Here is a 26,414-nt window from a genome sequence, read left to right as displayed (position 1 = left end):
TCAGTTTTGTATGCAATAGAATTTATTAAGTATTTAGCCGAGTATTTTCTTTTGTTTACCATTAGCAGTAAATCTACAGAGAGTAATATATAAAAATAAAGTAACATATAAAATACATCCCAATAAATGAAGTATGTTCAGAAATAATGCAGTAAGACACACGCGACGATCACCCCAATATCCATTACCAATATGGTATATTTTCTATAGCTGAGATCAGTATATTATACTATTTATAGTACATACATGTATGGTCAAACCTCATTATCTCCACCTGTTATCTCACTGGGCATTAAGTGCACATTCCATTAATGCAATTCTGCAAGTGATTTAGCCTGTATGTTTCCACACGTGGAATTTTTTTTTTCCATATCTTTGATTTCGCAAGTGGATGACTATACAAAATTCGACGTTACCGCTCCGAAAAATACATGCATGGAAAAATCACTCATTGGTAAAAAAAAAATTCTTAGTGCACTGAATGACAGCATGCAGAATCATGTATATGGGAAACACACTGTGTATATATGAACTGTATCGATAAACACAGAATCACATTCATGGAAAATAGACTTTAGCCGAGGAAATCTTGAGGACAAGAAATTCCCCTATGGCATAATTTTTTAGCCAAAAGTGCTATATTTATCTGGAGCTATCATCATCTTTACAGTTTGGTTCAATCCCTTGAACCACTGGAGATGATGACGTTTGACGGTACATTAACAATTATAACATGTATTACATATCTATAAAACAATACACTATTTACAAACATTTTATCATCAGAACTCACTGCATTGTATATAAACAAAATATATGCAAGATTTTTTTTTAGCATGTATTTAATTTACAATTAATTCTCCTTCAAAGGTCACATGAAAATGTAATGTGGGATCTTTTATTAAATCTAATATATATATATATACAAAAATAGTTAACAAACTGTGTAATTTTGTTCATTTAGAACATATATAAACAGTATCAGGTTGCTTCACACTATACCGGTAATATTATCTGGGACTTCAATGTTATAGAGGTTCAAGTATTTGGGAACTAAATGCAACTGCAACTCTGATTGGATGTAACATTTGAGAATGTTTAATAGTACAAAATTTAATACTATTTATATTCCCAGTAAACAAATACACTTTTTTTTAGGGTACAGTTGTCATGCAATATACTGGAAGTTGAAATCAAACACAAAATATACAATTACAAATATATTGACATTTCAGGACCAGTTGTTCAAATGTGTCCAGCGGTTTGGGCCAAAAAAAATAAAAAATTATTATATTATTTCTAAAATTATTTCTATATTTTCTTTTTAATTTATTATTATTACATTTTAAATTTCCAAATACAGTCAGACCTCATTACAATGACCATGTTCATCCCTGAGTCATTTTGTTGTTATCGAAATTGTCATTATAAAAATTTGTATTAATCATCGGTTATTGGTTGTCAATAGTAGCAAGGTATCAGTTATATGCACCATCCCAGAAACAGGATAGCACATATCTAGGCATTTATATACCAGTCGTGGTGCACTGGCTGGAATGAAAAATAGCCCAATGGTCCGATGACGGGGATGGATCATGGACCATCATTAAATACAATACTATTCTTAATCAAAGCGCAGTCAGTCAATTTAATTGATTGGTGCCTACTTTATTGACAAAATGTCATAAAACTAGTAGACTTAATTGTTTGAATGAGACTAAAGGCTTATTTTCAAAAGCAATACACGTCTACAGAGTTATATATGTATATGTGTGTGCATCTGATTAGTACATTTAGTATTAATGACAATAATGTTACATTACTTTATTCCATATGTACTATATTATTGTCTTTATTATTGTATTTTATTTGTGTTATACAATTGTCTTTATTACTTTATTGCATTTGTATTAATACTATTGTCTACTGTAAACCCTATATTGCCATTGTCTGAGCAAAATAAAGTTCTGTTCTGTCATCAGTAACTCAGACACTCTTGGCTTGCGATGAGATCAAGTATGCCAAATGGCTGTATACTACCAACGTGCTACGGCATCTGTGATTCTGTAATGTCATTGTAAAGAGGTGCTTTTAGATGTCGGGTGCACATTTGTTCCTAATTTACTCTGTCGGTGTCGGAAAGTGTGAATTCCAGTGTAATGAACAGAACAATATTGGTGTACGTTCATTCTTGACAATTTATGGTCGGATGGTGTAAATGTCGTAGTACCGATGGTCGTTGTAACAAGGTCTGAGTGTATATCCAAAATAAATATTTATGCAAGCCCAATGTCAGTTTAAGCAACCTAAAAAAATACTGGATACAGAAGCTATTTGGGAATTATCAAATGGCAAATATGGAACACAACTTCTAGTATACAATTTAATACTTGATATAAAAGTCACATAATTATGAACCCTGATTAGGTTATACATTTATGGTAATTAATGCAAGTAACTATTGTTCAGGCAATTTTAAAAATGTACAGGATATGCGCAGCAATGCCACCTATCAGTCTTTGCCAGAACAAGCGAGTGATCACTTACGCTACCTCTACACTTGGCTGAAACATTTAAGGAAAGTAGCAGATTAATTGTCTTTAAAGCTTTTAATACATTTTATTTTAAACTTCATGTGACTGCTCGCTTAGCACTATTTCATGACAGTGATCTTCAGCTATATTTGAGTTTATTCAGAGCGAAGACTGGTCAATCAACCTTTCTGTGGTTGATTATTATCTGGTAAACAAGGGGCATAACTCTGCACACACTACATCAGTAACAAAAATATAACAATCTGTTATGCACAATCAATACACAAAGAATGGATGACTAAGTTTTAATTGTTATGAAGAACAGTACTATGGAATGAAATAAAAACATTAACTATGTAACAATATATGCACAGCATATAATGTAAATTTTGTCAAAGATACTAGTATTTATTATTTCTTCTGTCGTTCAATTACAGTAAAATGTTTATCAAACAGGTGGAGTACATTAATCTTAACAAATATCAATCATGTCATCACTTGACCTGGTTGATCAATAAAATCATTAACAAATCCAATGGGTGGGGTATGTTTGGGTTCTGGGTGGGAAATCAGCACTTAACAACACTGCAAGGGGTGGTGGGCAGTTTTGGCACTTATTCGATAAAATATTACACTTTTACATAAAAAATTATATAAAACACATGGTTTTCCATGTTTCCTCTTGTTGTCATGGAACAAATAATTCATATTCTGGTATCCAAAACACATTTGTTATATATACATGTATGTAGTGCACACAAGTAAAACATTATTCCGTATAGCAAAAAAAAAAGACTTAAAATAACTGATCCAATACTGTTTTCTTGACTAGATCTCAAACACAGCAACCCATCTTGGATACATTGGCACATATGACATTAACACACAGAACACATCACAGTTGAGTATTGACAACAGACATTCCAGTATCATGTACATAATACATCACAGTTCAGTATCATGTACATAACACATCACAGTTCAATATCAACAACAGATATTCCAGTATCATGTACATAACACATCACAGTTCAGTATCAACAACAGACATTCCAGTATCATGTACATAATACATCACAGTTCAGTATCAACATCAGACACACCAGCATCATGTGCATAACACATCACATTTCAGTATCAACAACAGACAATCCAGTATCATGTACATAACACATCTTATTTCAGTATCAACAACAGACAATCCAGTATCATGTACATAACACATCTCATTTCAGTATCAACAACAGACAATCCAGTATCATGTACATAACACATCTCATTTCAGTATTAACAACAGACAATCCAGTATCATGTACATAACACATCTCATTTCAGTATCAACAACAGACATTTCCAGTATCATGTACATCACACATCACATTTCAGTATCAACAACAGACATTCCAATATCATGTACATGACACATCACAGTTCAGTATCAACAAGAGACATTCCAGTATCATGTACATCATACATCACAGTTCAGTATCAACAAGAGACATTCCAGTATCATGTACATGACACATCACAGTTCAGTATCAACAAGAGACATTCCAGTATCATGTACATGACACATCACAGTTCAGTATCAACAAGAGACATTCCAGTATCATGTACATAATACATCACAGTTCAGTATCAACAAGAGACATTCCAGTATCATGTACATGATACATCACAGTTCAGTATCAACAAGAGACATTCCAGTATCATGTACATGATACATCACAGTTCAGTATCAACAAGAGACATTCCAGTATCATGTACATGACACATCTCATTTCAGTATCAACAACAGACATTCCAGTATCATGTACATGACACATCACAGTTCAGTAGTTATCAGCTTAGTGGTGCTGGATGATGTCAACAAGCTATTGGTGATCGGACTATTATCAGAAGTCGGGGAACCACCATTCTCTGAAAACAAAGGTGTCAACATTGCTTTATATTGATCATCAAATGGCATCTGTATTAAATCGAGATTTCTATGTAAGCTGGTAGGATCTCAAAGCCCTGTCTACTAACAAAACATTTGGTGACTTTGTCCAAACTGGCACCTGTCTAATCCAACATTCTGTGTCATTTCACCATTCCCCCTTGAATCCTGTGTAGACAGAGTCCACTAAGCTTACATGTAAAATTTACAAAACATTACTGGAAAACAATAATAGTTAAGACGTACCAAGTAACAAATACTATATCACAAATGGGTACGTAAATGTGTGGTCTCGTTTATTATATTGTTTAATCACATATGCCAAGAAGCAGAGTGTCTCCACCATATTCTTACTGGGTACCAGCTGGTAGGGTTTCTGGCAGCAATGTATTTTAAGGTATTAAAAAGGAACCTCTTGAACCCTAAGATCCACTTAATTAATTGAAGACCATTTCATCCCTATAATCTTAAATCATCCTGGTGTTTATACAATATGAAAACATTGTTTAAAAATTTCATTGTCTTTCCACGTTGTTTTAATCAAATTCACACACAGCTTTCTCACAGCGACATTACTAGGAAATGCGTGAAGACTAAATTTATCGGCTCTTGTATTGCTACAGCTGCCAACAACACACCGTTTAACCATAATAAATACACAAAAAGCAATGAACAATGGCGCTGACTATTGAAAGGAGTTCCCTTCGTGACGTCACGGATCAAATCTTATGGAAATTACCGAAACGAATTCAGCTGGTTCTGTTTTTCAGGGGAATATTTTAAAATGGAAAATATACCAGTACATAATTTTTTAATAATTTTTTTTTATAATTTTCTAATCATATTAAATAACATGTTGATTGATATAGCCCAATACACCATACATTTGGAACAGCACTTTAATGAAAATAAACTAGGAAAAAACCAGGTCCTTCATGTCAGCCACCCCTAGATCTGCCCCTGACATGTAAGCTCTGGACTGCCAGATACCTGGAGGGGTTAAATCAACAGCAGTACCCTCCCCTAGATCTGCCCTTGACATGTAAGCTCTGGACTAACTGTCAGATACCTGGAGGGGTTAAATCAACAACAGCACCCTCCCCTAGATCTGCCCCTGACATGTAAGCTCTGGACTAACTGTCAGATACCTGGAGGGGTTAAATCAATAGCAGCACCCTCCCCTAGATCTGCCCCTGACATGTAAGCTCTAGACAAACCGTCGGATACCTGGAGGGGTTAAATCAACAGCAGCACCCTCCCCTAGATCTGCCCCTGACATGTAAGTTATGGACTAACAGTCAGATACCTGGAGGGGTTAAATCAACAGCAGCACCTTCCCCTAGATCCGCTCCTGACATGTAAATTATGGAGTAACAGTCAGATGCCTGGAGGGGTTAAATCAACAGCAGCACCCTCCCCTAGATCCGCCCCGACATGTAAGTTCTAGACAAACCGTCGGATACCTGGAGGGGTTAAATTAACAGCAGCACCCTCCCCTAGATCTGCCCCTGACATGTAAGTTATGGACTAACAGTCAGATACCTGGTGGGGTTAAATCAACAACAGCACCCTCCCTTAGATCTGCCCCTGACATGTAAGTTCTGGACTAACCATCAGATACTTGGAGGGGTTAAATCAACAGTAGCACCCTCCCCTAGATCTGCCCCTGACATGTAAGTTCTGGACTAACTGTCAGATACCTGGAGGGGTTAAATTAACAGCAGCACCCTCCCCTAGATCTGCCCCTGACATGTAAATTCTGGACTAACCGTCGGATACATGGAGGGATTAAATTCAACAGCAGCACCCTCCCCTAGATCTGCCCTGACATGTAAGTTCTGGACTAACTGTCAGATACCTGGAGGGGTTAAATCAACAGCAGTAGCCTCCCCATGATCTGCCCGACATGTAAGTTCTGGACTAACCGTCAGATATCTGGAGGTGTTAAATCAACAGCGGCACCCACCCCTAGCATTGATGCACGTGGTCTCAGAAGAAGCCAGCTCGTCCACGTTGCTGTATGTAGTCTGAGGACTGGAGGACTGGTCCGTGACGTTGACGTACAGTTTGTCAGGTGAGTTCACGTTCAGATCCTGGCTGTCCGACAACTCCACCACATTCTGCTTCTCATCTATCAATTCCATGGCAGCATCATGGATAAAGCTATACTGTGACTGAAATAGTGGAAAAAAAACCATGAATAAAGATACAGTGGTATCATGGATGAAAAAAATACTGTGACTGAAAAAGTGAAAAAAAACAACAAAATATTGCAACATCATGGATAAAATTATACTGTGTCTAAAACGTTTTTTAAAACCACATCTAAAAACAGACATGAAAATGACATTGCAGCACCGTGGATAAAAATATAGTGTGATTGAAAAAGAAAATACTCAAACAATCAATACACAGAAATTAAAATGGCACTGCAACATTATCCATAAATACATTTATATGAATTGTAACTGAAATGGTAACCCCCACCCCACCCCCAAAATATCCATAGACAGAGACAAATGATATTGCATATCAGTATGGATAAATATGTATTGAATCTCATATAGTGAAAAAAAAAAAAAATCCACAAAAAACCCCATTTATACATCAGGGGTGGGAATTCTCCTCGGATCTGCATTTTCCTCTCATGGAACATTGCGTTTTCTTGCATTTTAATCATCATTGCCCCCGGACCCCTCTAGATTTCCTCTTTTTTACAGTTCACCACCCCAGACCTCTCTAGATTTCCTCTTTGTTATAGTTCACCAATTCCCACCCCTGATACATAGAGATGGAAAGGGCATTTAATTTGACAAAAGCTCTGGAAAACTTTGCAAGAACTGGAACAGTATTGAAGTAGGACTAATGTCTGGAATTCCCTCATAATTGGTAGGATTTTTATCTTTGAGTTTACTTTATGTTCATCATTACTGTTAGGAAAGAAAAACTTGCCTCAGCTTGAACCATGATGACTCTTCGATCTCTCATCTTTAAAACAAAGCCAAAGATGTCCACTTCATCTTCGAGTTCATGTTCTTTGATGAACTGACACAAGTAGTCAATGGTGATGAACGTCCCAGTTCTGCCAACACCAGCACTGAGGGAAAACAAATGAGAAGCTGGCAGTTATAAAGCTCATGGGGAAATACCAGATTTGTGGCACAGATGGACACAAGAGACAAGCAAATGTCATGGTTAGAAAGATGAGAACTGGAAGATAGAGGTTGAAAGACAGGAATAGCCAGAGCAAGAAATGAAATGGAAAAGGAAGGGAATGTTTGTTTAATGACACCTCAGCACATTTTAAATTAAGGTTATTTGGTGTCTAACATATCGTTATTTTTATACTTTGTCAAAAGAGAGAGAAGAAACCCACTGTTTCTAAAATGCTAATCCTACTGAAAAAGCAGCAAGGAATCTTTTATATGCACTTTCCCATAGAGAAAGGAAGGAAATGTTTTATTTAACAATGCACTCAACACATTTTATTTATGGTTATATGGTGTCAGACATATGGTTAAGGACCACACAGATATTGTAAGAGGAAACCCGCTGTTGCCACTTCATGGGCTACTCTTTTTCAATTAGCAGCAAGGGATCTTTTATATGCACTATTCCACGGACAGAATAGTACATACCACAGCTTTTGTTACACCAGTTGTGGAGCACTGGCTGGAACAACAAATAGCCCAATGAGCCCACCGATGGGAATCGATCTTAGCTCGATAGCACATCAGGCGATTGCTGTACCACTAAGCTACATCCCACCCCTTTCCCACAGAGAGTACAGTACATCCCATGGTCTCTGATATACCAGTCATTGGGCACTGAGATGGGGGGAAAATCGGAATCCAAAGAAAGTGATTGATTTTTCAACTCATCACACATCAGGCATGCAATCTACTGACCGAGATAAATCCCACCCAAAATGAAATGGAATTCAAAGGACAGAGAGAAGTGAGACTGAAAGCAAAAAATGGAATGCATATTTTTCACTGTAGGAAAGCAAAAATATGAAAACCACTCCCCTCTCTCTCTTATCTCAATATTTGCTTAAGGAAATTGTACAATTAAAATAACAATGGTAGTTGTTTACAATAATACTGACACTAATTCAAATTAAATTAGAGGAATTTACAACACTTTATGGCAATAAGGTCTGTCACTGTCAACCACCACAACAATGGCAGGTGTGGCAGTATTCAGTGTTCTATTTATATTTGATGATGCTTCAAAGTTTGACCAGGTGATATGCTACTTGGTACAGAGCTACTTTAAATCTCATACAAACATGCACAGAGTGGAAAGTGTATGCCAAACCTGCAGTGCACCAAAATGGGTCCCTTCATGTCCCCGCGGACATACGACCGGACTGTCTTGACGAACTTCAGCAGATTGTGAGCTTCAAGGTCAGCAGTCATGTCACGCCAGTTGAGAAAGTGGAAATGGTAGACTGTATGAACTTCATCAGCATTCTACAAATACAAATAACTTCAATATGTCAAAAAGTAAAAATTTCAAATCTAAGTAAAAAATACTTTAAATTTTAAAGTAATTGGCATTGGTTTAGCATAGCATTATCGAAATGATGTCGGAGATATATATTTTTAATGGTAACAGATATTTTGTATGTTTTTTATCACAAACAAAACAGCCAATACCAGTTATGGTCAGGTCAGGTAATTTTTAAACATGCTCATATACCACTAAGGTTTCGAACATGTCTGTCCTGGGGCCGATCTCTGGATAGCCAGGGGTCTGTCCCGGGACATATATCCAGTTATGGAGCATATTGACTGCAATTGGAAAACCTCAATAGGGTTTGTAATGTCTTATGCAGATGATTCCCCACCAATCACTGAAGTAAAATCCTACATGTACTTCACGTATAGAGGAAAATCAAAAGAAATGACTGTACATTACTGTTTTAATGTGAGTGATGTATTACTTTCAGTGTCCATTAATTCATTACAGTGTATTTTCATGCTGTAGCCAGTTACGGTCCAAGCATGCTATTCTGAACATATACACATATATAACTATGTATGTATGTATGTATATATATATATATATATATATATATATATATATATATATATATATATATATATATATATATATATATATATATATATATATATATATATGTATGTATATATATATGTATATATATATACCATTCTTAATTATTAAAAGGTAATTTTTTAACATTTCAGATCAATCTAATATGTGAAAATCATTTTAAACAAAAATACTTCAATCAAACAAAAAGCTGAGAAATCACATCCCTGAATCATAACATCTCATTCTGGAATATAACCAGTACTAGCAACACATGCTATGCAACTGATGTGCCAGTATATTGTTTACCAGAGAACACACAGTGACTATACCTGTGTGTGCTTTATTCTAAAGACGGACAGGTTGTATATGTTCACTGTTGAAGAAGACGTGTTCTCCACAATCACTTCACCGTACTGCCGGGGATCAAAAACATCTTCAGGCCAATACTGTTCACATTTTATCTGAAGAAAAAAAAACAAAAAAAACAAAAAAAACATCTTTTTAATTTTATACACATACTGTCAAAATATAAACTACATGTCAGAGGATGTATAACTTTTCTTCTTTTTTAAATTATTTTTTTAATACAATAAAATCTGAAAAATGTGAATAAATAAAATTGGGCATTGGTTTAAGATTGACCTTGTTTAACGTTGACAGTTTTTATTTAAAGAGAAATCATGAACATCATGACTGTTCGATATATTTTATACTGACTTGAAGAAAACAATATTATAGTAAAAGCTGTCTACAAAAATCACATTAACAATTAGAAATTATAACAACTATGGCCACCATATGCAGGTTGTATGTTATATATTTGAGTTAAACTATTTGACATTCATGAGGATGGGCAAGTTAATTTCCTTTACAGGAAGGAGGTGATATACAAGATTTGTTGTACAGTAGATTATATAATTATGTTACATTACTTTTCCACCTTCCTTGAGAGGTGTAACCATGACAATAATAGCAACATCCTGTTCCCAGATCATTCTCCAGAAGTCATCAACAGTTGAAGGCAGAGGGCCCTGGGCGGCAATGTATTCATTTTCTTTGTTGTAACCCTAAAAACATCAGTCGAGAACTATAAAAATCTAACATAAACTAAGTTTTAGCAATGAAAAAAAAACCTGGGGAAAAAAACATTATGGCATAATATTCAAACAACAAAATAGTGCAGTGGCAATCAAAAAAATAAACACTAAAGAAATGTTTGTTGAAAAATATGTCTAAAGTATTTACTATGTCAGTTTTAATGTCATCAGCCAAAATATTAACAAAATAAAACAATAACAGAACTAGATAAGCATTCTCTTCATATCAGTCAAAGAATGGGACTCTTTCTTTTTCCAGCAGGATTATATTATTGTTACACTATAAGGTGGAAGATTAATAGTGACATTATATGTAAGACTAATGTTGTGTAGAAACTTTCCAATATAAGATTCAACTTACATCAATATAACTAGCATTGATGTAATCAGAAGTTTCATCATCGTCAATTTGTTTCAGACACACTCGACTATGATCATCTGCAACAATAAATTGAATATCAAAACAAGTTATACATCAATAATTACCGGTACATGTGTGTTATATTTAATGATGTGCAATATCAAATGTCAAAATTAAACAATTAAAAAATTGTTTACGAATATTTGAGTAAGAGCCATCTGCATTGTATTTTTACTTACCAGGGCCTCGTTCCACTAAGCAAAGTTAGCACTACTATCGTTGTAAATACCTACCATCATGACCATAACTTTTTTCTTTGATTGCCAACATGTTCCATAACGCAGCTTACCTTACTGTTGTCATAAATTACGGTGAAAATTTACAATTGGTACAAGGCAGTTGTAAGCCATTAATGTTTATATCAAATGAGTTAGATGATGATTTGGTGATTTTCTAAGAAGAATACAAACTATTTGTGTAATAATAGATCTAATACACACATAATACCTTTTATGAAACTCCGTGTTCAATGAAAAACATTTTAGGCCATACGACCTTCAAATGAAAATCTGGGATATAACTCCCATGTCTTAAACATTTGACAATTACTGCCTAGAAAATACACTGACAAAGTTACTTTATGGATGTCCGATACCACTGAATACATCAAATTTTTTCCAAACAGTCAGAAACCAATATATTATTTAACTAATACGCACTTCTTCACAAAGAAGATCTTAATCAGTAAAGGGGCACTTACGACTACCATAAGGTTGCTTTGTGGAATGGCTGTAAGTTTATGTGTGCCAGTCGTAAAACTCACCGTAAGTCACTACAGTTAACCTTAGCTATGATTATTTCGTGGAATGGCTGTAAGTTTACGTGTGCCAGTCGTAAAACTCACCGTAAGTCACTACAATTAACCTTAGCTATGATTATTTCGTGGAACAGGGCCCACGGGCCTAATTCACTAAAGTCTCACAACTTTGCGATCACGCAGTACAATGCAAGCATACTTGCAGAGAAGATGTGAAAGAAAGCTTAAGAGAATTAGTTCTCAGCTTTTTAGTTTCAACAGGAATTATAATGATGGACCAAATAAAATGGACGTAATGTGTGCATTGCCTTTGTAACTCAAGCAATTTACATTATAATTTATTATATGGAAACAAATTTCAGAAAAATATATTTTGACCCCTCTGAGGCCAGGTAGGCATTTCAAGTAAGATTAGATACAACAGGAAGTTAATTAGGAGATAACCATATGGAGGTTTTAGATTTGCGGGTGTTATTGGCTGTTTGATCCCGCAAATGTCATTTTTGACCGAAGGTGTTAGCCTGAGGTTAAAAATTAAACATTTGCAGGCATCAAATAGACAATAACACCCGCAAATTTAAAAACTCCATATGGTTATGTCCATTGAAAATGGAATAATTTTTCCACAGAACTAACTGTATATTTGCTATTTCTTGAAAAAAATACCTGGCTACAATCTAACTGTAGACCCTTGAACCATCAACTTGGTCAGTTCAAATTGCTAATGACGTCACTTTCTAATGACATCATTAGCTTTCCGGGTGTTATTTTCATTTGATCCCCGAAAAAGAATGTAATTAACCAATCACAATACAGAACACACTCGCCATCAGTTTACAATGTCATACAAATGTTGAGATCACTGCATTACTGATTTCAATAATATAATTATGTAAAATAAACAAAACTAATCTGTAAAAAGTATAATGATAATGGTGGAAATCTAGATACTGTGAACAACTGCTGATACTGGTACTTACAAGGAATAACATTTGTAAATCTGTTTTTCTGTTTATTTTCATCCAGCTGTGATACATTTGTTGGATGGAATGGACTCAGACTGTTAATATCCTGAATACAAAAAAAAAAAAAAAAAAATCAATGTTCCAACTACATGTGTATTTCAATTAGTGCATTTTTTACCATTGTTTTATGTTTCTGAGGTTTGACCAAGCTAACTTTCTTTATCTTTTTTCTTATTTCAGACATATATCCAATTACGTTCAAGCATGCTGTCCTGGGCAATTCTCTGCTATCTGGATGGTTTGTCCAGGACAGTGGGTTAGTGGTTAGTTGTTACATATAGTTGTTAATGAGAGAGAAGTTGGTGTAGTAGCCTTATACCTACTCACCGAGTCATTAAACTCACTCTCGGTAGGAGCCTGTGGACCCAGTACCTACCAGCCTTATGTCCGATAGATTAACCAATACACCACCAAACCCAGTAGCCTTATGTCCGATAGATTAACCAATACACCACCGAACCCAGTACCTACCAGCCTTGTGTCCGATAGATTAACCAATACACCACCAAACCCAGTAGCCTTGTGTCTGATATATTAACCATACACCACCAAACCCAGTACCTACCAGCCTTGTGTCTGATAGATTAACCAATACACCACCAAACCCAGTACCTACCAGCCTTATGTCTGATAGATTAACCAATACACCACCAAACCCAGTAGCCTTATGTCTGATAGATTAACCAATACACCACCGAACCCAGTACCTACCAGCCTTGTCTGATAGATTAACCAATATACCACCAAACCCAGTACCTACCAGCCTTATGTCTGATAGATTAACCAATACACCACCAAACCCAGTAGCCTTATGTCTGATAGATTAACCAATACACCACCAAACCCAGTAGCCTTATGTCTGATAGATTAACCAATACACCACCGAACCCAGTACCTACCAGCCTTATGTCTGATAGATTAACCAATACACCACCAAACCCAGTACCTACCAGCCTTATGTCTGATAGATTAACCAATACACCACCAAACCCAGTAGCCTTATGTCTGATAGATTAACCAATACACCACCGAACCCAGTACCTACCAGCCTTATGTCTGATAGATTAACCAATACACCACCGAACCCAGTACCTACCAGCCGTATGTCTGATAGATTAACCAATACACCACCGAACCCAGTACCTACCAGCCGTATGTCTGACAGATTAACCAATACACCACCGAACCCAGTACCTACCAGCCGTATGTCTGACAGATTAACCAATACACCACCGAACCCAGTACCTACCAGCCGTATGTCTGATAGATTAACCAATACACCACCAAACCCAGTACCTACCAGCCTTATGTCTGATAGATTAACCAATACATCACTGAGGCCGGTCAAGCTAACTATCTGCTGGAGGCTTATATTGGACACTAGTTACTGGTCAAGTCACATAATTATGCTTCACAAACAAAACTGACCAGAGGATTGCAGTAAAAATGTTTAGGAAACTGACAGTACATCATTTACAATATTATAAAGTTTTGACAATAAATTATAGTTAAAATTTTCATTATGTGAAGCCCAGAGTTATGTACTTTTATTAATACCAAATTAGTTTTTAAAAAAGAGACAAAAAAAAAAAAAAAAAAAAAAAAAAAAGATGGAATACCTACCCAAAGCCCTTTTCCCTTTTCAAGTAATCAAATACCTAAATATAATCATGACAAAGTCTTGCTTACAAGAAATAAAAGTTAACATGACCTGCATTGTTAAAAATTCAATATTAATTAACTGAAGGAATACTTTATTATTACCAGTATTAGTTTTTCACACAATGTATTATACTTACACAATATTCTGATGCAAAATGAAGATTAGAATTTTTGTGCATGTCTGCCACCTTTGCCTTCAATTCTGATAACTTTACAGGTCTGAAATGTGAATGAATAGATAAAAGATGAATAAATAAAAAAGTGACAAAATGAATTTGATGCTGATAATTGTTATCAGTGCATACAATAATTTATAATCAAACAAAAAATAAATATTGATACACATATTTACTATAAAGTAAGTAAGATTTTATCTCTCAACTCATTGAACATACACTTTTATTTGAAAAAGGCCAAAATGAAATCATGGAAATTGCATCCCCACAACAGTTTAATTACAATTATCCTATTTTAAAAATAAGTTGATAAATAAGTTATCAGTGGACAAATACACGTACATGGATTTAAGGCTGCAATTAAAATAAAAAAATAATAAATAATATTAAAAGTAAAAAATATGTCAAATACCTTTAAAAATATATATATCTGTACAATTTACACTTATGTGTGATTATAATAATTATAGCCATGCTTTGACAAATGTACCTGGTACGTGAGGCACAGGGCATGTTGATATGAACCAGCGACAGACTAGATGACCGCTTGCTGACAACACGTCTATGCCTACAACATAAAAGTAAAACATGAATTAGCACTTAGTAAATACATTTTCAAGACGGAAGTACTAACACAATGAGTGAGATTTCAGTACTAACAATATTTTCAGATAATATGTTTGTTTTAAATAATATTTATTGTGTCTTTTTCATGGCAGTAGGCATTGGTCCTATATAAGGATCTTTCCTCACAAATTTAGAACAGATTCATTCTTGTAAACAAGATGACAGGCAGTAGCAGCATATACATAACTGATAGAAGTAGTAACAACAACATACACGTATACATATTATAGTAATCAGTTATGATACAAAACTGACTGCAGATTAAAGACAAACAAAACAAAGAAATAAAAAAGAGGGAGAGCCATGAAAAAGGAGAAAGAAACCAGATGTACAAAGGGTTACAAAACATTTACCACTTACAATAAAAAAGAAATGTTTTATTTAACGATGCACTCAACACATTTTATTTACGGTTATATGGCGTCAGACATATGGTTAAGGACCCGCTGTCGCCACTACATGGGCTACTCTTCCGATTAGCAGCAAAGGATCTTTTATTTGCGCTTCCCACAGGCAGGATAGCACAAACCATGGCCTTTTTTGAACCAGTTATGGATCACTGGTCGGTGCAAGTGGTTTACACCTACCCATTGAGCCTTGCGGAGCACTCACTCAGGGTTTGGAGTCGGTATCTGGATTAAAAATGCCATGCCTCGACTGGGATCCGAACCCAGTACCTACCAGCCTGTAGACCGATGGCCTAACCACAATGCCACAGAGGCCGGTCACTTACAATAAAGTCCTTAACTGATTAAAAAAATATCTATATTTTCCTAGGTTGTTAATTACTGACCACCAAATAGTAAAATATTATAGTTGAGATGTAAGTATTTCTAATAATATGATTGTATTGTTGTTGTTGTAGGGCAAACTACTAACATTGCAGTGATAAAGTGATATCATATACTTGTATATTGTGAGACAAAATTATTAACATATTGCTACGAACCAAATGATTACAATAACACAGTGTTTGTATTTAATTTTAGAAAATAAAAATGAATGCATTAATATATTGTAAGACAAACTATTAACATTGTTGTCTGATTATTAATATTAATAAATTAATTCTATGGTTTAATTGCATGTATGTGTTCTATATAATATTGTGACACAATTATTGAAATTGTCATTTGAATACACTACTTAAGTTATATGAGAGAACACAAAAAATGATTATGCACTGCTAGCATACTGTCAATACTACAGGGTCTAGACAAAAGGATATGTTTTAATATTTATTTGGGGGGGGGGGGGGTCCATTATTTCGACTAGGTATAGCCCCCCTGAGATATAGTGAAACCTCTCAAAACCTGACCCTCTGTAAACCAGACTTCTCTCAAAACAAGATGTTGTTCATTGTCCCTTTTTAAATATTAGTACAAAACACAACCTCTCTAAACCAGACCCCCTTAATACCAAACCTTTTACTTGGTCCTGTGGGTGTCTGGTTTAGAGGGGTTTCACTGTACTATTAAAAGATTCACAGCTAAAAGCTGATGGGGAATGGCAGGTGTGTGGCACATATAGCCACAAGAGACAAGCACCTGTCACAGTTGGAGAGACAAGGACTGGGATGTGGAGGTGGACAGCGAAAGAAGTTGAAAGATAGGAGGAGTTGCCTCATCTGGAAGAAATGAGATGGAATTCAAAGGAGAGAAAGGAAAGGGGGCAGTGGGATAAAAAAAAAAATAATAATAATAAAAAAATAAAAAATAATGAAAAAAGATTCAGTATTATATTGGGAGACAATTATTTTCTAGGAAGACAACATTAATGTACTGTTTTGAAACAATACCATTAATGCCATTTATAGGCTATCATGTGAATGGCATACATTTACTTTGTGGGTATATTGCAATTTATTATCCATATGGTTCAACATAATCATATGAAACACACATGTGTAATGACATAATTGTGGAATGTGAAGGCATAAAATGACGTTGTTTCCTCAATCCTAGTTCCGACTGTAAATGTGAATTATGACATCATTTTGTCATATCCTTCTAGTAGTGATTGAAATATTTTGAGACGGTCCTTGTTATTTATAACATTTTTTACAATAATACCATCGATAATAAAGAAATTATTACTCGCTTATGTGTTGTAGTGATTTTATGAAACTCATGTCAGTCTCGCTCGGGCAATACAAAACTCATGTCACTCATTTCATAAAATCACTATATGACACACAAGCTTGTATAATAATCTCTATATAATTTAGTACACATTTGTAGAGTACCATGTTAAAACGACAGTTCTCAGTTTGTTATCATAGCTACATGTTGCAGGCCTACATGTAACAGAGCCATTTTAATGACTAAAATTGCATATTAAATTAAAACAAATGTGCATAAAATATCAGTAGATGTATATTAAATGTGGTTTTGATCATCCTATTGTTTGTATTAGATTAAACTTCATTTTGTTCCCAAATATATGGGTTTTTTGGTACATACAAAATTATTGGGAAACCAAATCCAGTTTGGGCTATTTAAAAACATTAGGATGACCAAAAACATATTTAACATGCAGACATTCTAAATAAGAAAATAAGAAACTCTATCAGTATGCAATTTTAGGCGTTAAAATATCAAGCCCGTAGGAACCAAGGTGACCTTGGGGTTTTTTCTTGTAAGTTGTAAGTAAAATATAAACAAAATGTGTCTATCTATATATAAATAAAGGTAAAATACATGTATGACTTGTGCCTCCCACTATAGAAGCTGTAACCCCCCACTAGAGGTTGTGTCCACCATTCCAGATATCGTTGCTACGAACATGAATATTTTATTAATCACAAACATCTTACAATGACAGCTGACTCATGATAGGTTTCTATAACATCATCATAACATTATCTGAAAACAACAGTAATGATAGATCTGATATCTAACAGACTATTGAGACTAGCTGAATAACTAACCACATTGTTCCAGTGTTATATGATCAATACAAGATGTGATTGTAATTAACATTGCTGTACAGAAGTACATGCACATCACTGACACAACAGCTACTGTAGAACTATAATATACACTAAATTAACATTGCTGTTGGACTATATTATGAAAATAAAAACATTATTGTGAAATAACACAACTGAAAATTACACTTTGTTATGAAATTAGTGACTACACTATAAAAATAACATATTGCTGGCAAACTGCCAAAATAAAAATAAAGATGATGATAATAATGGTAATAATAAATAAACATACACAGAGCCGATTTAAGGATCCGAGGGGCCTGTAGCACAAATAACAGTGGGGGACCCTTCCCAGGATATATATTTTGCAACCCCCTCACAGTAAAAGTAAAGTTTGTTTTATTTAACGACGCTGCTAGAGCACATTGATTTTTTATCTTATCATCGGCTATTGGACGTCAAACATATGGTCATTCTGACACTGTTTTTAGAGGAAACCCGCTGTTGCCACTACGTGGGCTACTTTTTCCGATTAGCAGCAAGGGATCTTTTATTTGCACCTCCCACAGGCAGGATAGCACAAACCATGGCCTTTGTTGAACCAGTTATGGATCACTGGTCGGTGTAAGTGGTTTACACCTACCCATTGAGCCTTGCGGAGCACTCACTCAGGTTTGGAGTCGGTATCTCGATTAAAAATCCCATGCCTCGACTGGGATCCGAACCCAGTACCTACCAGCCTGTAGACCGATGGCCTCCCCCTCAGAGAGTGGGGAAAATAAATGTACACATTACTGTGGGGCCCCCTGAAGGGCAGGGCCTGTAGCACATGCTATATGTGCTACTAGGATAAACTGTCTCTGCACGCACGCACACACACACACACACACACACCTGCATACATACACACACCTGCACACACACACATCTGCACACACACACACACACACACACACCACAGAACAAAACAAACAACAAAAAGACCAAAAATAAATAAAAATAATAACATCTAAAAAAAAATGTACACATTGTTGTAAAACTACAATGTACATGTATACTACAACAATAAGAATTACATAGAATAAAATATCTCACATACCATAAATTAATTTGGTGTCACCTGTACACCAATGTTCTCTCAATGTATGTTAAGAAAATTAATTAACTAACACTTTTAATTAATCTTATACAATATTTGTAATGTAAATAAATTATTAATCTAGTTCATCTAAAAAAACAAAAAAAATAATTAAACAAAAAAATTAAATTAAATTTACCCCCCCCCCCCCCCCCTGCCCCCAACCCCCACCTTAAACATAAAATTAATAAAATATACAGTGGACTCTGTCCAAACTTAAACTCTGTGAGAAACAAAGCTAAACTTAGTAACTGCCATAAAAAAGTACCACATATCTCAAACAAACTTCTTTTTGTTTTGATTGCCCAGTGATGCATAAGTTGACTACTTTGAGAATGCTGTAAATAAGTTTTAATTGAAAAAAAAAGAAGATTAAATGTATTTTAAACTTTTTGAGGATATGTAAGAAATATAATACCGGTACTACATTCTTGTCTTGTTAGATAAATTTATTTTACAACATATTGTTTACAAATGTATCCAACTCATTTTTGCTCATTAGATATATTTTTCAAACAACTCATAAATAGTACCCAATGGCCACTCATGCAGTATTCTTTATGTACTTCACAACTGTGACAGAATTTATTATTGCTGATTAATCTAAAGCCACCTCCTTTCATAGAGATTGTAGATTGATTAATCTAAACCCACCTCCTTCCATAGAGATTGATGAGTGATTAATCTAAACCCACCTCCTTTCATAGAAATTGATGAGTGATTAATCTAAACCCACCTCCTTCCATAGAGATTGACGATTGATTAATCTAAATCCACCTCCTTCCATAGAGATTGACTGATAAATCTAAACCCACCTCCTTCCATAGAGACTGAGGATTGATAAATCTAAAGCCATCTTCTTCCATAGAGATTGAGGACTGATAAATCTAAAGCCACCCCCTTCCATAGAGATTGACGACTGATTAATCTAAACACACCTCCTTCCATAGAGATTGAGGATTGATAAATCTAAACCCACCTCCTTCCACAGAGATTGACGACTGATTAATCTAAACACACCTCCTTCCATAGAGATTGAGGATTGATAAATCTAAACCCACCTCCTTCCACAGAGATTGAGGACTGATAAATCTAAACCCACCTCCTTCCATAGAGATTCAGGACTGATAAATCTAAACCCACCTCCTTCCATAGAGATTGAGAATTGATAAATCTAAACCCACCTCCTTCCATAGAGACTGAGGGTTGATAAATCTAAACCCACCTCCTTCCATAGAGATTGAGGATTGATTAATCTAAATCCACCTCCTTCCATAGAGATTGATTAATCTAAACCCACCTCCTTCCATAGATTGATAACTGATTAATCTAAACCCACCTCCTTCCATAGACATTGAGGATTGATAAATCTAAACCCACCTCCTTCCATAGAGATTGATTAATCTAAACCCACCTCCTTCCATAGAGATTGAGGATTGATAAATCTAAACCCACCTCCTTCCATAGAGATTGATTAATCTAAACCCAGCTCCTTCCATAAAGATTGAGGATTCTTGACTGAATGACTCGGTCCACCATGTGAGAACAGTGGATTATGACAACCTCTTCATAGACTGGGTAACCTCAGCTTGCCCGTACATCCACAACCTCCCAGACGTCTGCATGCCACATCAACGACGTGGCAGCTACGTCTACACCTCCACAACCACAACATACTGCTGTTGTAGTCCGTGCATGAATAGTCACAGTTTAAGATGGGTGCCACATACTTGTATAAACACACAAACACTTTTCTGAACTAAAGTCCTGGTATAAATTGCCAACACAAGTCTCTAGATATGAATACTGATAATATAGCTCATATATTGTTCTGTGAAGCCTGTCTATAATACCACTCAAAGGTACTATAAAAATGTACCTGTTTGAGAAAGTGGTTTTAATATTAAATATAATGTTTTGAAAGAAATCTAATTAAAAGTTTTAGATGTTTTGTTCCATGAAATGTATCTACATTACGATGCTGAAATAACAGCTAGTTTTTATTCACATCAATGCTGCATTACATGTTTGTATGGTCAAAATTCCAAATAGAATTCATGTCTACGTGTATGTTACTTATTTCCTTAAAGAAAGTACTTGTAAGTAACAGCCTTGTTACATTCCAACATTCTAAAAATAATTTATTTTCCAATTCTTATATTAATTCATCCTTAACTAATTAATGGTGATTATTATTTATAAAACACGATTTCCAAAGTCAGTCACAAATAATTCACATGTACTAGTACTTCAGTTCAAACAAAAATATAGTGCTTTGTTTTCTTAAATCCACCTATCAGTTGAAGTAAGTCAGAACTAATCAAACTGAATTACTGATTTCCAAGGATATGTAACATATGTACTGCCGGTACTGCATAAGAGTTAAAGTAATCTTAGCTTTGATCTATACCGGTAATAACAACCAACTTTAACACTTTATCCATCATAATAATCCAACTTTACACTTTAATCATAACCATCCAACATTAACACTTTGATCCACGTAATAATAATCCTAATCAACACAATGATATCCACATCTTGACTTGCCACCACCATCTGAGAACATCTCTTTTCCAAACAGCTGATTTATGGCTGAAATAGAACTACACCTGAAACCAGGTTATACACCCACACATTCTGCAATGTGTGTATATGTGCAAACATTGAAACATTAGCTCCACAAGATGCTAAAAATAGACCAGAGGCACTTGCCAAGATATCTGGCACAGCACTCTACACAGGATGAGCTATTTTAAGAACAAACGTAACCAAAATGACATATATTATTTGCCACCTGTTTATGAGAGAAAAAAGCATGTATTAGATTTAAACTTTAAGAAGGGTGGCATATAGAGGTTTCTGTTATAGGTATAGTGGATGAGGACTGGTAGCTGCTAGCTTTAATATCAATTGACAAAATTGTTAGTTTGTGAGGGGGAGGACTGGATGATATCTATGGGTGGGGAAGGAGGACTGGATTATATCTATAGGTGGGGAGGGAGGACTGGATGATACCTAAGGATGGTGAGTGGACTGGATTATAGCTAGTTGGGAAGGGAGAACTGGATAGTATATATGCGTAGGAAGGTAGGACTGGATGATATAAATATATGGGTGGGGAGGGACAACTGGATGATATCTATGGGTGGGGAAGGAGGACTGGATTATATCTATAGGTGGGGAGGGAGGACTGGATGATATCTATAGGTGGGGAGGAAGGACTGGATGATATATATAGGTGGGAAGGGAGGACTGGATGATATCTATGGGTGGGAAGGGAGGACTGGATGATATCTATGGGTGGGAAGGGAATGGGGGTTAGGCCATTCAATTAATTACAGGGCTATGCTACAGAATTTTGCCATTTACATGTATGCAGTTAGACACTAGTATTTATTAATGAGATTCACCTTCAAGGTGAGCATAGCAAATTTGATTGTACTTGATTACATACAAATGTATGATTATTACTGTAATCCAGCATGTCTGTAAAGGTGACAGGATAATCAACAAGCATTCTGAGAGTACTGTTAATACATGTCCCCTACCGGAATTACCAAATGGTTGACATCAAACCGCCGATGATTAATCAATAAATGTGCTCTAGTGGTGTCAATAAATAAAACAAACTTTTAACTGACTGACAGATAAATGCCTTGAAGCCAAGAAAACTATGATATAGTATGTAGTATCTTAGTATACATTGCATAAAATTTGTTTATTTCAACAACAATTAAATACAAAAATATATGTATATATTAACACAATCCAAGTTGATCTGTTAACAACTTAAATATATTTTATGGTATAAAATGATACCATGCGGTCACATTCTAAATACTGAATCCTGTCTAAACCAGATAAATATTATGGTCTCAAGGAGATCCAGTTTTGCCAGGTTCTAGTATATGTGTAGGACAAAATATCACGAGTATATTTCAGTCAGAGAGCACAGCTATTAGTAATACATCTGGATATTTTGAAATCTTCTGCAATTATTAGAGTGGATATAGACAGCAGACCTCTTGTACAATGAGAAACTATGACTGTCTGTGATGAACAAACTCATACCTGGAAATGAACTGTTTAGTGAGTCCATAGCTGTAAATTAACAGATGCTGATAAGGCATGATGAATGCTCTCCCTTTATTAGAAAAGCAGAGCCGTTACTGTGGATGTTGAAATTGATGTGATGCAAGCTTATTTTACTAGCATTAATAAACTGACACATTTATTTCTTATACTTTTCTCTGTATTACAGATTTTTCAAATACTTGTGTATTTTGTTTTAAAAACGTCTTGGTATGTAATAAAAAGAGGATTTGTCACAAGTGTTTTTTAATAATGAAAATATCAACCAAGTCTATGTTAATCAGTATTTGTTGAGGCTCTGCCGAGAGGAATACCATATTAACTAGACAAAGTTGATATTTTACACATTCAAAAACACAAGTAGCAAATTCTATTTATCTTATAACACTTCTAAAATAACATTTTAATTCGATTTTTAGTACTAAAGTCGACTCTCAGTAAAATGATGTCATAACGATTAGCTCACACATTTTAAAGTTACATTCTCTGGTTACTATATTATAACATCATGTACAAATGTGAAATACAAGCTCAAATGCACTTTTAAAAAAGTCGTGAGTGTTCGCTATGAACGGATATCATCAAACGTATACACTTGATTTGTCGCCTGTGCCGCCATAGCTCGGCAAAGCACAAACGACAGCCTGTTGTCAGTTTTAGTTAACACGTGCATTTGCCGATTTCAAATTGTAGGGTTCGTCTCAAAAAATTAAAAGAGAAATCTTGTGCTGTACGAAGAACGTTCGGTTGAGAATACGGTACTAGAGACTTTAGCTAAAACCGGTTTGACCTTGACAACGTATTATCGACAGTCGTACCTTCCTATTTCAGAATTGCTATTTTATAAAGTGTTAGTAGAACTCAAAGTTTAGTTTGTATACTAGTAACACATTAATCATGTATATATTTTTAAAATAAAATATACTAAAGTTAGAGCTGGGCGGTATTGAAATTTGAGGTTCGGTATCGATATCGGTAATTTTGGGTTGATTTACTTCGGTATCGGTACGGTATTCGGTATTGACACGATACCGATATCCAGCGCTATTTTCGGTATACTCGGCTTTAAATGCATGCCTGTGTTATGGCTCACCCGCAAATTTCATCTAAATACAATTAAACTCCATACACAAGGCTCTCGTCTGATTTATGCCAACCCAGTTTTCATTCGTCAGATATATTATTAGTACTTTCCGAGAAATATTTTTCAATACCGAAATTTCGGTATTTTGAAATTTGTTCGGTACGGTAAATCGGTATTGACATAATACCGATACCGAACGGTATATACGGTATACCATCCAGCTCTAACTAAAGTAGACAATGAACGTTTTCACTTCTTAATTTTACGTGTTAAAATCGACAAATTCAAATAAATATTATTTCATTTGGAAAGAGTAAAGTTGGGTGTGTGTATGTGTGTTTAACGACCTCAAAGATAAAGCATATTGATTTAATAATCAACCGACCCCATACAACCGTAAATAAAATGTTTTGAGTGCGTCGTTAAATAAAACATATCCTATCCTTCCTTCCATCTGCTGTTGGATGTCTAACATTTGGTAATTTTGACATATAATCTTAGAAAGGAATCGGGTGCATGTGCAGGGGGAGGGTATTGGAGGTCGAAACCCTTACTTGCTCAAGCTTAAAAAAAATTGAAATGTATTTTTTGGGGGAGCATGGCCCCATATAAACTTCGCTCAACACAGTCTATAACCCCAACCCAGCTGAACTCCCTGCACACGCGCCTTGGAAACCCACTACATTTTGTTTTTAGCAAGGGATCGTTTATATGTACCATCCCACAGACAGGATATCACATACCATGGTCTTTTTGTATACCCGCCGATGGGGATCGACCCTAGACTGACCACGCATTTCCAAAAAACACCTTTTTAGGTCTAAGTAATGAATAAAAATAACATATAGTCTTGAAAAATGTTACGTAAATCGAACACAGTACCCTCTTTCTCTACCCCTAGAGCGTTACGTAATTAGTAACACCCCCTTACATGTAATGCGTATGGCTAGCCACTGTCAAAATTTCAAGGCAAATCCCCCACTCACCGACCCCTGGTAAGGCCTTGTACCATACCTCTATGGATATAAATATGTTTTGGAGATATGAGACGACCCCTCAATCAAGACAGTTAAATTTGTTCAAAAATTGCAAAATCTCATGTGATCTCTTGTTGGAGAATTCTATACTTGTGATAAGCCAATGAAAACCGAGATCAGTAAGAGCCCGTCAAAAGTGTCCCACTTTTAAAATGCTGGCTTTGTTTTTGACCTGGATAAGCCAGCGTAGTGAAACCAATGCGGAGTGCGGCGTCAATATGCACCAAACGTAATTGGATTTTCTGTTCTATGTGCTTAAATAATAAAAATATTCCAGGGAATGTAGTTTTAACTAATCTTATGAAAACGTTATGCTCCAATATACAGGTTTTGTTATCTTGTAAACAAATGACCCATTCACAGCAAAACGTTATAACCTTTATTTCCATATACCTTCAAATTTGCATACCATTATTAACCGGGTCAATATACTAAATTATCATGTGGGTTTATGACATGGATATCATTGGTAAGTTATAGGATAAAGTATATACTTACTGAATCAGTCATCCAGCAAGTTGACAACCATTGCCAAAAGTTGTAAATTTGTAGGACTACTTCATAAATAAATTCACAAAACCTGTGGTACGGCAAAGCAGTGTAAGCCTATAATATTATTCAGTGATGAATTGCCTAATTTTGTTTTATTTTAAATTTGGTGCTTCTAATAAAAGTGAACTGTATTACTCTTGATACTGTTTAACTCTCTTATGTAGTAGTTAGTTTCCTAGTTTAAAGTTCATAAGGTAGATGTTTGAAGTAAATTTCTTAAATGATTTGGTATGTAAGCCATGGAAAAATACTGTTTTTATTATTAACTATGTAC

General features: G+C 35.2%; 1 protein-coding gene across 1 annotated transcript in view; it reads right to left on the bottom strand.

Moving 5' to 3' along the window:
* LOC121370804 (tyrosine-protein phosphatase 10D-like) overlaps window positions 1–26,414 on the bottom strand; it is a 60,665-nt gene continuing 34,251 nt past the window's right edge. The window contains exons 22-31 of the mRNA XM_041496279.1: window positions 15,166–15,243; window positions 14,637–14,718; window positions 12,793–12,883; window positions 10,996–11,072; window positions 10,470–10,604; window positions 9,867–9,998; window positions 8,794–8,948; window positions 7,426–7,570; window positions 6,440–6,647; window positions 1–4,454 (exon numbers count right to left, since the gene is read on the bottom strand). Of these exons, the coding sequence (XP_041352213.1) occupies window positions 4,360–4,454; window positions 6,440–6,647; window positions 7,426–7,570; window positions 8,794–8,948; window positions 9,867–9,998; window positions 10,470–10,604; window positions 10,996–11,072; window positions 12,793–12,883; window positions 14,637–14,718; window positions 15,166–15,243 (1,198 nt within the window). The 3' untranslated portion in view covers window positions 1–4,359. The remainder of the gene's footprint in view (window positions 4,455–6,439; window positions 6,648–7,425; window positions 7,571–8,793; window positions 8,949–9,866; window positions 9,999–10,469; window positions 10,605–10,995; window positions 11,073–12,792; window positions 12,884–14,636; window positions 14,719–15,165; window positions 15,244–26,414) is intronic.

This window comes from Gigantopelta aegis, chromosome 4, assembly GCF_016097555.1.
Source record: "Gigantopelta aegis isolate Gae_Host chromosome 4, Gae_host_genome, whole genome shotgun sequence".
Classification (NCBI taxonomy): domain Eukaryota; kingdom Metazoa; phylum Mollusca; class Gastropoda; order Neomphalida; family Peltospiridae; genus Gigantopelta; species Gigantopelta aegis.
This window is presented reverse-complemented; position numbering and strand designations above follow the sequence as displayed.